Source organism: Penicillium odoratum (genome assembly GCF_028828045.1).
Source record: "Penicillium odoratum strain IBT 22623 chromosome Unknown utg000005l_segment0_segment0, whole genome shotgun sequence".
Lineage (NCBI taxonomy): Eukaryota > Fungi > Ascomycota > Eurotiomycetes > Eurotiales > Aspergillaceae > Penicillium > Penicillium odoratum.
Genome location: NW_026643147.1, coordinates 4,337,571 through 4,352,081, shown reverse-complemented (window position 1 = coordinate 4,352,081; position 14,511 = coordinate 4,337,571). Strand labels below are relative to the sequence as shown.

Below are 14,511 nucleotides of genomic sequence, written 5' to 3'. Positions count from 1 at the left end.
ATTCGCCACCAGTTGACAGATCCGCAAGTCAGTCTAAAAAAGCTCATCTTATTGAAAATGTGGAGAACTGCCCAAGTATAGATAGATACTGATATTATTCTACCAAAAGTCGAGAACCATGGGAACTGCACATCAATATTTTTACTCAAACCCCCCATATACATATATGATGTAGATGTACTCCGCTCCGCTAACCGTCCTTCACGTTTGATGTTACCGTTTGGCCATAAGTGTCCGGCGCAGCACGATTGCAAGGAACCCCAGAGGCCCCCACATTGACGATATTTGTACATTGATAGACCTCATGCTGAATATCCGTGTCATAAAGCGGCAACCCCAATGTACTATTCACAGATTGAAGATCGATATCCTCAAACTTGATGCCCGGACAAGGGTGCACGTCTGAGCAATAGATTGATGCCGCAATATTGTACCGAGAGGTTCCCTTAATATTGGACCAAGTGACATCCTCAATAGCCATCTTGGATGTATTGCAGTTCTGTCCGGTTTCAGAGTAAATGCACTGAGAGATTTGAATTGGTAAAGCAACGTTGGTCAAATCAAAGTTGCGATATGTGATGTTCTTGATGAGACCACTACCACCGCCTCCACTATCGCCGTTCGAGCTATCATCGTCGGCAGTACCCTGCCACGTCTTTATAAAGGCCCCCTCCATGCAATTCAAGCATCGGACGTTCTCAAAGGTGACATTCTGCACATAATCGGGCATCGTAGGGTATTGTCCGACAGAGCCAATTGTCATGCCGTAGTTTCCATGACAGGTGACGTTTCGGACAAGTAGATTTGTGGTATTGCCCTTGGCCGCCACACAATCATCTTGATTGGTGATATCGGCGTTTTCGACGAGCAATGTGTCACTGTTCCAAGAATCGTAGCCATCGGTATTGACGGTGCCCCACTCATCATTACTTGTAGCATTCACGTAAAGATTCGTGATGGACACATTCTTACTGTATGACACGAAGGTTGCCCAAAATTGAGGCTGGAAGATGCTCAGACTGTCCACAAGTAGATTCTTAGAGTTGATGAATGTGATGCTGATAGGACGGCCCGGTTGATTACTTTGGTTGCGATTCTCCGTATACCACGCCTGGCCATTTCCATTATACCAGCCACCCTCGCCGCGAAACGTGACGTTCGTTCCACCGAAGAGCCAGGCCGTGGATTGATTTTGGAACACGACAGAGTAAGAGTGGTTTAGCCAATAGGGGATATCGTCAGAGAAGAGCAGCTCGCCTCGTAGTGACACATCACAATTCACCAAGTTTGTGGTGTTCAGAACCGAGTTGATATTGAATGTGTGGTTGGTGAAGACAACTTGACCATTGGATCCACAAGTCTCAAAGGCCTGATGGATGGAAGGTGCATCATCAATAGGCGATCCGTTGTGTTTGAGTGACTCAGGATAAAGATAGCAGACGTTTCCGTCATGAACAACATACGCAGCGCCCAGAGTGGCCAGTGTGCTCACTGAAGCGAGGCAAGACCACAACCGCATTGTGGAACAAAAATAGTGATTCAAATGCCTGCTTGCTCGATTCTCCTCAAATCGGGATATTGTTCAGGGAAATTAGGGATTACCCTCATTATATCGACAGCCCTGGAGATGAAACCCCCACAAAATAGCTAGGTACATACTTACCCCACAACATTGGAAAGGTTACATTCCCCCATGAATGTCCACTTTCCGTTTCCTGTGCACTGTATACCGACCAATGAAGACAACCTGTTGCTTTCTCAGAAATTAACCCGGACAGGCCTAAGCGTGGCGGCAGCGGCGATCCTGACTTTTCTTCGGTCATTGAACGGAATAATCCGACAATTTCAAGTTCATAAATGCCGAATTTAATAAAAAGAAGATTTCGGCGTTTGATGAGTATGAAAGTTAATTTCAAGCGCATGATACAAAGTAGGTAGACAAGTGACTTCCAAAAGGACTATTTGACAAGCTCGGCAGTAAGATACTAATCAAGGGCAATAGAAGTTCCATTTCATTACATCTCGAGCCCTACTGACCATTAATCTAACATGACTAATCAGTACCAGCAGTTAACGTAGTCAACTAAGTTGGTTGTGTTACTTATATATGATGACATCATCAACTATCAGTTACAAGGTTCCACGAACAGCTGAATGAGCTTTTCTCTACCCTGACAGACTTATGGTCTTTCCTGGGTCCTTTTTAACAGCTTGAGAAACCCTTACTGAATCCTGGACCTTGTCAACTTCAAATGAAAAATGAAAACCCTAGTTTCAACCAACCATTTGTGGTGGTTACCTGGGTTGAATTTGGTGTTGCATTTTTTCTTCTGATTGCCAGATACTTCACAAATTGGAAGATCACCCATCGTATTGCGAGCGATTCATATGTCGCACTCCTTACATTTGTAGGAACCTTTATTCGAACATTTGAAAACTAAGTCAAAACCTTACTGACATGCATTTACCAGATTGTTGGCACTGCAAGCATGGTCATGCTCAACTTAGCAGCTGCACAGGGAATTGGGATTCAATCTTCTCTCTTGACCCCAGAACAGGTCAGGAACGCAATTCTCTTTGGTTGGGTCAACCAAATCCTGGCCCTTGTTGCCATTGGCTTGGGTAAAGTTGTGATTGTTCTCTTCCTCCTGCAGATCCACGGCTACAATACACCTTCCAGAACGGTTTTTCTGTGGTTCATAGCAGGAAGCTCTCTAGCTGTTAACGTTATTTCCGCTGTGTTAATCCTGTTCCAATGCTCACCATCAAGGAAGCTCTGGGATGAAGATACCCCTGGAACGTGTGGAGGAAGGAAGCGGGTAGAAATTTTTGGATATTTCCAAGGCTGTGAGTGTTCTCACCCAAGTATTGGACATGAATCTAAATTGAACTAATCGTGAATATTCCAAATCCCAGCTTGGTCAGCTTTTTGTGATATTGCACTTGCAGTCTACCCTACTCTTATTTTTTGCAGAGTCCGGGCATTTTCGACCACGACTAAAACCGGTCTATGCATATTGATGGGGTTTGGTATAGTGTATTACACTCTAAGTATCCTGTCAATTTGCATTACTGACACCAATCAGCGCCGGAATATGTGCAATTATAAAGACGTCCCAATTAGGACTGTTAACGAGCGGCTCAGATTATACATGTCAGTAATCCACTGGTAAATTCATCTTTTTGACTTATTAATCAATTATTCTGTAGATAATATGGCTCATCTGATTGTCTGGAACGAGAAAGTATTGCCCTCTTTTCAAAAAGAGTATTTACTAATATCAAACAGAACAGAGATGTGGATTGTCTTCATCGCCGGCTCCATACCACCAACCAAAATATTTTTCAAAGTTGCGTATCAAAAGACTACCACAATGGCCCGTTCAATGACAGGATTTACACTAAAAGCCCCGTTACATTTTACACAAAGGGGAGATATCTCACCAATTCCTACAACTACACCTTTATCATCCCACAGTACGGCTTTGTGACCATCAAGGACTTGGCCGTAGACTTATCTGCATTCAGATCCATATCTAATTCAACAGATATCCTGAAAAAGATGATCGCTTTCGAATTTTTCATCGAAAGCCGGTAATGTAGCCTTTATTTGGAGACGATCAGAGAAAGAAAAAGATTGGTAAAAAGATGGACTCGCGGGGAATCGAACCCCGGACCACTCCCATGCTAAGGGAGTATTATACCACTAAACCACAAGCCCATTTCACGTGACATTCATCAGATCAGTTTGTATCATATAAGATTACTTTGCTTGTCTAGATATTTTTGTTAGTGTCGTTTCCTTTGAACAACCACGATGAAACATAGACATCTGGCGATCCGTTAAATTGGAGAAAAAACAGATCATATTAACCTAGCATCCACGGGAATGATCTTAAATGCATTGCACTCCTAACCACGGGGAATATTAATGTACATAATTCGGTAAAGAGACTACGTCATCTCTTCGTGAAATCCCGGTCCAGCCTTAACCGAGTAGTGATCGACGTCTTTCGGTACTTAAGCACATTAAGCGTTTGAGTGTAAGTATCAGAACAAGCTTAATCGGGTGTACGTTCTCCACTGCCGCGTAACTCGGCCCCTGATGTGTATGCGCGGCTTTCCGAACGACGCTCATATCAACAATTATAGTGAAGATTCTCACTTCTCATACGGTATGAAAAATAGTCATTTGTTCAATTTCGAGCATGCAGTCGTCTCATGTGACACAGAGTTGGGCTTTTACTATGATCTTCATTCAGTATACGATCATGAAATCTTCCATGGTCTATGTGAATAGATGGTAGCCTAAAGAAGTAAGGGCAACGTATGCAATCTGAACATGCTCCACTTTCCAGGAATTGGGAATTGGTCGATCTTCCCAGAGAAAGCTAGATTGAGCTGTATGAATCTGCGTATGACGATGGGGGGTCTCCTTGCCCTTGTTTATTATAAAGATCGCGAATTTCGCTTGAGAAGTTTTGTCTTTCTCATTTTCATCGGTTGCTTTTCTCTGTTTTATATTCGGAAGGCGTGATCTCATCATGAAGATCCACTCCCTTTCCTTCCTATCACTTTGTATAAGCTCCGTAGGTGCCCTGCGGGATAATTCGAGCACAGGTCTCCTCTCCACTGGTGATGGTATGTTTCTGTAGACTTTTGCATTGGATACACTTACTAACAATCATCCTAGTCTTCCTCGGTGATTGGCAGTCGGCTTATGAAAAGGCCGTTAATTTTGTGTCCAAGTTGAACACCACAGAGAAAATTAAATTGATCACAGGAAGTGGTGCCGAAACCACGGATGGCTCGTCTTTCACTGCCCTTGAATTTCTAGATGGAGATATGGGCCTGCAAGACTATTACTATGCTTCTGCCTTCAGCCTGGCATCAGCAATTGGCATGACATGGGATAAAGTGGCCATGTATGAACAAGCTAAAGCGGTTGGTACCGAGTTCTATGGCAAGGGTATCCAGGTCGTCGATGGTCCAACATCTCAGCCTCTGGGACGGACACCTTGGGGCGGACGTTTGGTCGAGACGATGGGAGCCGATCCGTACTTGAATGGAATTGCTACGGGATTGACAGCCAGAGCATACAAAGATGTTGGAGTCATTGCTGGTATCAAAGTACGATATCACTCGACATATTAACATTGAGCCCATACTAATATCAGGCAGCATTTCATTTTGAACGAGCAAGAGACGAACCGTGCTGCGATGGGCCAAGATACCTCTGGGGTTGCTCCCTATTCCTCCAACGTGGATTCCAAAACCTTCCATGAGACATATCTCTGGTCTTTCTACGATGGTGTACACTCGGGTGCTGGTGGTGTCATGTGCGCAATGACCAAAGTCAATGGGACTCTCTCGTGCGAGTCTTCATCGCTTCTGCTGGAAACTCTCAAGACCGAACTCGGATTCCCGGGTCTGGTCTTCCCAGACACAAATGGCCAGGAACATGCCCTCGCTTCCGCAGTCAACGGGCTTGACTATGGTTCATCTATGCTGTGGTCTAGCTCCAACATCAAGGACTTCCTTGAGAACAAGACAATGTCTGAAGCCCGTCTGACCGACATGGCAGTTCGCAACCTAATGGGATACTACCATGTCGGCCTTGACAGCGGAAAACAACCTTACACCGCAGACACAGGCGCCTACGTTGATGTTCGAGCCAATCACTCCAAGCTCATTCGCGCCTACGGTTCCAAGTCCATGGTTCTTCTTAAAAATACAGACAATGCGCTCCCGCTCAAGAAACCCCACAAGATGGCCATCTTCGGATCTCACGCACGCGCTGCGATTGCCGGCCCTAATATGGCTTTTAGTGTTATGGGATCTGGACCAACCTACGATGGACACCTTGCGTCAGGCTCCGGATCTGGCCAAGGATCTTTGCCATACCTAATTACGCCCGAACTTGCACTGACACTCAGGGCTAGCCAAGACGGAACCATGCTTCGCTGGGTTGCAAACGACACTTATTCCTCTTCGGGTGGTTCTACCCTGGTCATGCAAGGCTCCGACAGTACTGCCATCACCCCATCAATTAGCAACTACGCAGAGAACATGGATGTCTGTCTGGTGTTCATTAATGCACTGGCTGGTGAGGGTGCAGACCGCACTGAACTTTCCAACTCCGACCAAGACAGCCTCGTGAAGGAGGTCGCAGAGAACTGCGAAAACACTGTCGTCGTGATCAACACTGTCGGAGCACGCATTGTTGACGAGTGGATCGAGCACGATAATGTTACTGCAGTGCTGTACGGCAGTCTTCTAGGTGAACAATCAGGCTACTCGATTGTCGATGTTCTCTACGGAGATGTCAACCCCAGTGGTCGACTGACTTACACGATCGCCAAGAACGAGTCAGACTACAACGTGGGAATCTGCTACACCGCGAACTGCAATTTCACTGAAGGCAACCACATTGACTACCGCTACTTCGACGCCTACAATGTGACGCCACGCTACGAATTCGGCTACGGTCTGTCATACACCAACTTCACCTACTCGGCTCTCAACATCGATTCGCCGTCGCCACTCTCGTACTACCCTACCGGCAAGCTTGCCGTTGGAGGCTACGAGGATCTCTGGGATACAGTCGCGAATGTGTCCGTCGTGATTAGGAATACCGGTACTGTCAGCGGCGTAGAGGTGCCTCAGCTGTATGTCAAATACCCCAGATCTGCAAAGCAGCCTGTTCGCCAACTGCGTGGATTCGAGAATGTCAACATTGCTGCGGGCAAGCAGGCGCAGGTGGAATTTGGGCTACGCCGGCGAGATATCTCACACTGGGACGTGAAGGCTCAGAAATGGGCAGTTGCACCCGGTACATACGGGATTTATATTGGAGCCAGCTCACGAGATCTGAGATTACATGGAAGCTTTGATGTTGAAACAGAAGCTTGAGTATACTTACCTTTTCTTGCGGTCGGTAGTTGGGACTTTTACGATTCGATATTTCTAGTATCACCTTTGTCAGATGTCTTCCATAATCATCCACTGTTTTTGTCTCTGGAGATATCATCTATTTTCATCAACACATCATTGAATATCTCTTTACTGAAGCTCTTTCCATCTACCGGGGTGTTCCAAAAGTCTGTTAGATTTAAGTCCGATTACAGAGTTTCTGACTTTTTCTCCCCTGCCGGTCCTAATCTTCGCTCTGCCCACCCTCGATAACCACGAATTGGTGACATATTAATCACTAATAACTTTCCAAGTAGCTGGTTTAGTCAAATGATTATCATATAACGTGTACTAGTAGAGCTATGCTTAATAGGGTAGGCGGTCTAGTTGGTTGACAGACTTTTGGAACGCCACTGCTTAGCTTCATCAGACCTCATCGCCAATGTCTCAGAGATGATTTTTTTTTAATTGATATCCTGGCTCCCCTAAATCAGGTGAAAGAGTCGAATGACAAAGGAGCAAGGCTGTGAGGATTTCAGCCCGAGGGTCACTGTGGCACTGTCTCAGATCCCCAGCTCCTTTGGCTAAGTGGGGTAACAAGTGGGGTGATCTGCGAAAATGCGGAGTCATGAGTGGTTCATAAGTGATCATCATCTGCATTGATTATGTCAATCATTGATTTTTTCAGGCTTTCCAGCCTTCCCTAAGATATTAAATATCTCCCCTTAATACATATCTAGTGAAAACGAAACAATCTGCAATTCCTATTCATGGTTATGAACTGGATGGCCCAAGAAAAGTAACATCCGATTCAACCCGCACACAAAAAGACCAAAAAGACCAAAAAACTTAATTGTTAAACTTCAACTCCATCGCCAAGAAGTTTGTTTTTAATAAAACGTCACTCGCTTCTTGGCTCCTCTTATAAGCGGGACACAACTCTGCTCCCGACCGAGTTCTATCCACGACACTCTTTTCATCTTTCCGACAAAGCGCTTTAAACCCCTCCTTTACTGAAAAACATGAAGCTCCTCGCATCCCTCGCTCTGCTGGCCGCTACTACGCTGGCCAACCCCGTCGTTTCTCGCTCTTCGAAGGAGTTCAAGCTCAAGACAACTGGCTCGGCAAACCCGGATTTCAACGACCTTTATCTCTATTCCTACCATACTGGCGCTGGTCTGAGTGATGGAGTTTTGGACAGCAATGCTTCTGTGGGAACCAAGTTCTCGTTGAACGGTACCACTACTTACGCTGATCTGGGAACCACTTTCTCATGGGGCTTGTCAGTCGCGGGTGACACCAATTATGCCGGTATGTCTATTCTAATCCGTCAATGCTGGGAAGTTTGCTCATTTTCCATATAGCGTGGGAACCCGTCACTATCAACGCCGGAACAAGTGAATCAGGATTTACGATCAGCAATGGCAACTTTGTCTGGTCCACGGACCTAGGTTTTGCTGGCTGGCTTGGTGAGTTTCCATTTATTGCCCAGTACGTGATGTTACGTAGATCTAATGGTTTTCTAGTTTGCTCTTGGTATCACAATGCACCGCAGTTGTTCGGCCTCGTCTCATACTATGACCCTGTTATCCCTTCAAGCTGCAGCAAGGTCACCTTGACGCCCGTATACTGAGCGCACGGGGAAGATTGATGGATACTGCGGTATGTGTAATGCTAATAGATGACAACCGGGCCTCGGAACCTCCTGTGATAGTTATGTGAAGCGCTTTTCATTAATTCAATCATTGTATCATGTTTTCTATCATACATCATGAAAAGGAGATCGTTATGAAGCTGCAACCACACTCGGCATCTCTTCGTAGTATCGTTTGTCCATACCCGCCTCCAAGCGAGCTTCCTCGTTAAATGGCCCCCGGAGAGGTCCCCGGAAATGTTTCGAGACGTTGGAGCGGAACACCTGCACAGGGTCGGTTCCCTCCTGACTACAGATCCAGGTCAGCCATCGGTGGCCAGTAGTAACATGTGTAATCTCATCGTGGTGGATAACCTCGAGCGCTTCGACGCTCTCGCTGTCACCGGAGACGCGGAACTTCTGAATAGTCATGGGGTTCACGTCCAGACCTCTAGCCTCATGGACCAGAGCAATAATGCTTATTCGTGCGCGAAGATCGTATGCGGTTTCCTGAGCGGACAACCAAAGACTGTGATGAACAGGCAGAGCACCAAAGGACGAGCCCATCTCTTCCAGACGGGTGCGCAGGAGAGAAAAGTGCTTGGCCTCATCGCTCGCAACCTTCAGCCAGTCATGGAAATAAGCTCGTGGTAATTGTGCCGAAGTTTTCTCGGTCTGGAACGTAGCGAATCGCACGCAGATATCAATGGCGAGATCAATCGCCCACAGCTCAATATTGGCTAGTGCATGGAGCATGGCAATCCGACTTTTCAATGTACCTCCTCGTCCTGTTCTCGGCATAGCGCCAGGGTTGACTGTGAGCATCTTCTCACGGGGCGGCTGCCACGGTGCCTCCACGGTGCCTCCGCCAAGTTCCATGGGAGACGAAGAAGCCTCCCGCTCAGTGAAGATAGCGAAAAGGTGCGTAGTCAACTCAATCTTGTGCTCAGGATGAGAAGTATTCAAAATGTGAACTGCCCAGTCGCATAACGTCGCCTTATCATCCAGGTAGCGAACCATTCCAGGATCCTCCTGCTTGGCTGGCTTATCTGATGGTCGCGCATTTTTCAATTTAACTTTTTCGCTAACGGGCTCAATCTTCGCGAGTTCCACACGAGAATCATTATCAACGGGGAAATCTAACATGACATCCTCCCCGCGAACGTCCACGGGGTATGTGCATGCCTTGATACCCACGCTGGACTCTCCGGTCTCCACGTTGAAATCATATGCGTGCCAGGGACAGCTGGCTACGTATGACGAGTCCTCGATATCAATCAATGAGTCCGCCATCGGCCCGCCCGCATGAGGACATTCCGCCTCCATGGCGTAGTAGGACCATCCTTGCTTTTCGTTTGGTTTTGAGCTGGTCTGGTCGATCGACGGCAGGCGAAACAGCACCAGGCGTTTCCCTGTGGACATGTGAATCACATATCTTGTCTGGGTGAAACCTACCAGAGGACCACAGTTGATTATCATTTTGAAGTTGGATAGGTGGGCTGAGCTTTATGAGAAGATGTTCGCCGTTTGTCAATTTTTTGAATCGTCACGTGGGGTGACCCATAATAAACTTTGCACATTAGGGAATAAGTGGGTCCCACGTTGGTACTGGTGGAGGTATATCGTGAATGATAAGAATACTGTTAGTGTTTCTTCAGAGGCAGAGTGAGGCTCTCTGATCTACTAGTAGACTGGTCCTCTGATACAAACCGCAATTTCGTTTTAGGCTGATTCCGCATCACTTCCACCCTGATTGCCTCAGCCTTCGCGATGGTCTCAATAGGCTTAATTTGTATGATTCCCCAGGCCTGTTTCATAGTATTGATAGTATTGATAGTAAGCAAGCCAAATTGCGGACTCACGGGAAGAGACCCGCCATACAACTCAACAAAAGACTTATTACCCGTACCCCTTCATTATTTGGGTACATCAAAGTAATTTGGACACGTTTCCAAAACCCTCCCTCAATGTCCTCCCATCTTTTTTTTGCTATCTTTCCAGTTAACCACTTATGGATTTAGAGAGCCCTTTATAGAGGTCTTAGTGTATTTAAATAATACGTTAGGAAATAAGGTACGAGACTGAGTAGGAGACGAAGTAGAAGACAGGGTAAGAGACTAGGTCAATGGTATGGGAGGTACAAATAGTGAAAATTGGGTTCTAATAAATTCTTGTCAATCACATCATACAACCTGATGTAGATCTAGATCACCGAAAGACGTCCTATGGCACGACGTGGCCGTGATAGAAGAGGGCTCTCCCGAGGTATTGGGGAAATTTCCTTGAAGGGAAAGTGATGAAAATGGGTAAATTGTCCATGCAGCTAGCCCGCATGTATACTAGGTCACATATGTAGTTGGAATAGCAAACAAGTCAAGCGGCTCGGTTAAAATGTCACAGATTATAAGCCTAGCTACAATATGAGAGTATCGGTGAACTCCGTAGTCTCCCTGGAATCTCTGGACTAATCCCTTGAAATATGAAATGTATCTAATTTATCTTGTGAATTATCAAAAGGTAGACTGTTATGCTTGTAATCAGCCACTATGGCGTAAGATTTGTAGAAGCTTATATCTCTAGATAAAGGTAACAAAACAGTTATGATTGGTGTACACCCGGGAAGAAGAAGGGTGGAGCCGTGTGTGGAAAAGGGCCGTGCCAGGTGGAGAAAAAGATCATCGGATTATTGAATTTCGATGGAGTACTCCGTAGTAGCTTGTACCGATAAAATACGAAGCAAGTCATAGTTTGGTACTATTTAGTTACCCCTAGAGTCTATGGTTATTCAGATTGCAGTTCGTATCAATTGACGCAAACGGCGAAAGGAAGGTTTCGGTGGTGAACCCCTTTTTAGGGTGGAGGTTGGGGATTTGCGGGGAGAGCAACGAACGGTAAATACCGACACAGTCGCATTCAGGCGTGCCACATGCCTCACGTAAGTACATGAATCTTACTGTCAGACGCATGATAACATTGATTAATTAGCATAAAAGAGCGGTGGAATTGCATTCGCTAGAATCGCCTAAATTCAACCATCGCACAGGCCGAGATCGGGCCCAGCTTTGACTCGAAGTGGATCCATTACGGTAGTTGGTCGTGACTCAAATTTGTTTATTCCTCTCTCTTTCTTCTCTTTCTTTTCTTTATAACTTTCCTTGATTCCTTGATAGCCCTGCGCAGCTCTTGTGGTATTGTCGCAGTTCTGCACTCTGTATTAGTTGTGCGCAGCTAAGACCCTCGGATACTATTCAAGCCGAGGATCAGCAGGGTGATCGGCATCTGAGGAGTCGACTTCTTTTCCCCCTCGCATTTGTCGCGCTCTCCTTGGCAAGTCCCTAGCCAAAGGCGCGCTGCGTGTGTGATCGTTTGCCATGAGTGTGAAAGGTAAGTCTGTCATTGTCATGTCCTTGAAATTGTCTCCGGCCTATGAGCAAGCGGTCTCCTTCCAGTGCGGGGATCGGCGCTGACCAGCTCCTTTTGGGCAGATTTCAAATCGGAGAATGGCGAAAGCCAGGTTACTCCAAAGCAAGTTGACAGTCCTACCTTCGATCATGAGCTCCCTCCGCTTCGATCAACCACAGAGCGCAAATTGCTAGCCAAGATTGACTGGCACATTCTGCCATGTATTTGTGTGCTCTATCTTTTGGCTTTCCTCGATCGGTAGGATTTCTCCACATTACCCCGAGCTTTGAGAGTATTGCGCTGACATGGGTCGTCTGAAATAGGGTCAACATCAGCAATGCGGCTACGTTAGGTCTCAAGGATGACCTGAATATTGCGACTGGTATGAAGTATAATATCGCATTGACGATCTTCTTCGTCCCTTATATCATCTTTGAGATTCCGTCGAACATTCTCCTGAAGAAATTCAAGCCTCACGTTTGGTGTCAGTTGTTTTGCCATTTAATCCCCACGGACAGGTGACTAACTCTTTCTAGTGCCACTTTGTATGTTTGGCTTTGGTCTTGTCATGGTTTGCCAGGGATTGGTCCAGAACTGGAGTGGGTTGATGGCAACCCGTTGGTTCTTGGGAGTGTTTGAAACCGGCATGTTTCCCGGATGTAAGTGACGAACCAAAAACCCCGTTGCTGTTCAATTCTGATATCGTACAGGCTTCTACCTACTGGGTATGTGGTACAAGCGCAGCGAAGCCCAGAAGCGATTCAGCTTCTTCTTCAGTTCTACCACACTTGCTGGCGCATTTGGTGGTGCCCTCGCCTACGGTATCTCGCAGATGAGCGGAGATCGAGGCTACAGCGGCTGGCGCTGGGTCTTCATCATTGAAGGTTGCATCACCTGTGTGGCTGCTTTTGTCTTGTTCTTCTTTATGCCCGATTTTCCAGAGGATGTCAAGTGGTTGACCGACGAGGAGCGCGAGTATGTTCGCGCGAAGCTGGCCAAGGACGTTGGCAAGTCAGCTCACCATGTCAAGATGGGCTGGCGCGAGGTTCTGTCTGTCTTCAAGGACTGTAAGTTGCCTTGGTCACTGGTCTGGATTGCATACTGATTGGTGCTATAGACAAAATAATTCTTGGAGGATTCATGTATTTCGGTCTTATCGTCCCAGCATATGGTTAGTTACTCTTCCAGAAGGTTTATATCCACTGCTGAGTCAAGTTATCTAGGATACGCATACTTTGCGCCCTCCATCATTAAGAGCTATGGATACAGCTGTATGTTCGATCGTGTGTTTTCTTTTGGCAGACTTCGGCTAACTTGATATGCAGCCGTGAAAACCCAGCTGTACTCCATTCCACCCTGGGCAGCAGCCTTTGGGTTCTCGATGGTTATTGCGTACTGCTCTGATCGCCTGAAGCATCGATTTGCATTCACACTGATCCCCATCGTGGTTTGTATTGCTGGATTTGCCATGCTGCTTAGCATCCACGGCACAGAACATAAGGCTGCCGAGTACGGTGCGCTCTTCCTGGTGACAAGCGGTGCTTACAGTGCCATGCCCGTCATCGTATGTTGGTTTGCCATGAACCTAGGCGGCCACCATCGCCGTAGCATTGGTACCGCATGGCAGGTCGGTTTCGGCAACATTGGTGGTATCATTGCCACCTTCTCTTTCTTAACAAAGGATGCCCCAAGATACACTCAGGGATACAGCATTTGCATTGGATTCGCTTGTCTGTCCATCATATCCTGCACGATATACCTTGTGGCGGTATGGTTCGAGAACCGCAAGCGCGACAATGCCGCCGTTGATCCCAATACCATTTCCGAGGAAGAAGAGGAATTCTTGGGTGATCTTGCACCCACATATCGGTACAACTACTGATTAGTGACGTCGCCCCTTTGGAATAGGGTTGAAGATTCCGCGGTTCACTCGTATGAACCGATTCTCGAAAAGATATCTATGATGCACATGAGCTTGGAGCTTGGAGCTGTAAAAACACAGCATTGGAAAGCTATATAGGATTTAATTTTCGACCTTTTGAGTGCTATGTGAAGAATATTTAATGTGTGGAGTCTGTTGATATTACGAAAAGAACCGAATCCACTTTAATCATTGATTCATTCATATTCTTATTGATTCGATGGAAAGATATCTATGATGTGCGGAAACCCTATTTCCACTGTGTGATGCAATGTATTGATCACGTGTGCCGTGTTGGCGATGTCAGAGCGTCCAAATTGGGTTAGTGTCTCGCTTAGCTGAGTAAGCTGCCCACTACACAAATGCGTCGCGGGCCGCCTTTGCATTTGTCTTTCTTCACTATCTCTACTCGTCCTCGCAGAACTGTGAGTTGCCACCCAATTTAGCCGGATTCTGATCGAGCTTAAGCTAACCTGATCATAGTAACATCTACGAAGATGAGAGCTAAGTGGAGAAAGAAGCGCGTTCGCCGTCTCAAGCGCAAGAGAAGAAAGATGCGTGCCAGATCGTGAGTTTCCGCAAACTGATAATATTGGCACAACCAGTCAACTAATCAATTCCTTAGCAAATAAACAACTCGCCC

At 46.4% G+C, this 14,511-nt stretch overlaps 6 protein-coding genes across 6 annotated transcripts; 4 read left to right on the top strand and 2 right to left on the bottom strand.

Moving 5' to 3' along the window:
* Positions 1–190: 190 nt before the first annotated feature.
* Positions 191–1,519, bottom strand: N7520_007171 (uncharacterized protein; the record flags this gene model as incomplete). The annotated part of the gene is made up of 1 exon (XM_057141105.1): positions 191–1,519. The coding sequence occupies one exon, from the start codon at positions 1,517–1,519 to the stop codon at positions 191–193; it is 1,329 nt and encodes a 442-aa protein (XP_056995111.1).
* A 970-nt stretch (positions 1,520–2,489) lies between these two features.
* N7520_007170 (uncharacterized protein) lies at positions 2,490–3,001 on the top strand (the record flags this gene model as incomplete). The annotated part of the gene is made up of 2 exons (XM_057141104.1): positions 2,490–2,819; positions 2,975–3,001. 2 exons carry the CDS (start codon positions 2,490–2,492, stop codon positions 2,999–3,001), a joined length of 357 nt encoding a protein of 118 aa, XP_056995110.1.
* Positions 3,002–4,544: 1,543 nt separating this feature from the next.
* On the top strand, positions 4,545–6,912 carry N7520_007169 (glycoside hydrolase family 3 protein; the record flags this gene model as incomplete). Its single annotated transcript, XM_057141103.1, has 3 exons — positions 4,545–4,641; positions 4,694–5,130; positions 5,182–6,912. 3 exons carry the CDS (start codon positions 4,545–4,547, stop codon positions 6,910–6,912), a joined length of 2,265 nt encoding a protein of 754 aa, XP_056995109.1.
* Positions 6,913–7,934: 1,022 nt separating this feature from the next.
* On the top strand, positions 7,935–8,545 carry N7520_007168 (uncharacterized protein; the record flags this gene model as incomplete). The annotated part of the gene is made up of 3 exons (XM_057141102.1): positions 7,935–8,223; positions 8,277–8,381; positions 8,439–8,545. 3 exons carry the CDS (start codon positions 7,935–7,937, stop codon positions 8,543–8,545), a joined length of 501 nt encoding a protein of 166 aa, XP_056995108.1.
* Positions 8,546–8,698: 153 nt separating this feature from the next.
* Positions 8,699–10,024, bottom strand: N7520_007167 (Rieske [2Fe-2S] domain protein; the record flags this gene model as incomplete). Its single annotated transcript, XM_057141101.1, has 1 exon — positions 8,699–10,024. One exon carries the CDS (start codon positions 10,022–10,024, stop codon positions 8,699–8,701), a length of 1,326 nt encoding a protein of 441 aa, XP_056995107.1.
* Positions 10,025–11,916: 1,892 nt separating this feature from the next.
* N7520_007166 (putative MFS transporter) lies at positions 11,917–13,829 on the top strand (the record flags this gene model as incomplete). The annotated part of the gene is made up of 8 exons (XM_057141100.1): positions 11,917–11,929; positions 12,031–12,205; positions 12,271–12,431; positions 12,484–12,606; positions 12,658–13,014; positions 13,065–13,118; positions 13,171–13,218; positions 13,273–13,829. The coding sequence occupies 8 exons, from the start codon at positions 11,917–11,919 to the stop codon at positions 13,827–13,829; spliced, it is 1,488 nt and encodes a 495-aa protein (XP_056995106.1).
* Positions 13,830–14,511: the final 682 nt, after the last annotated feature.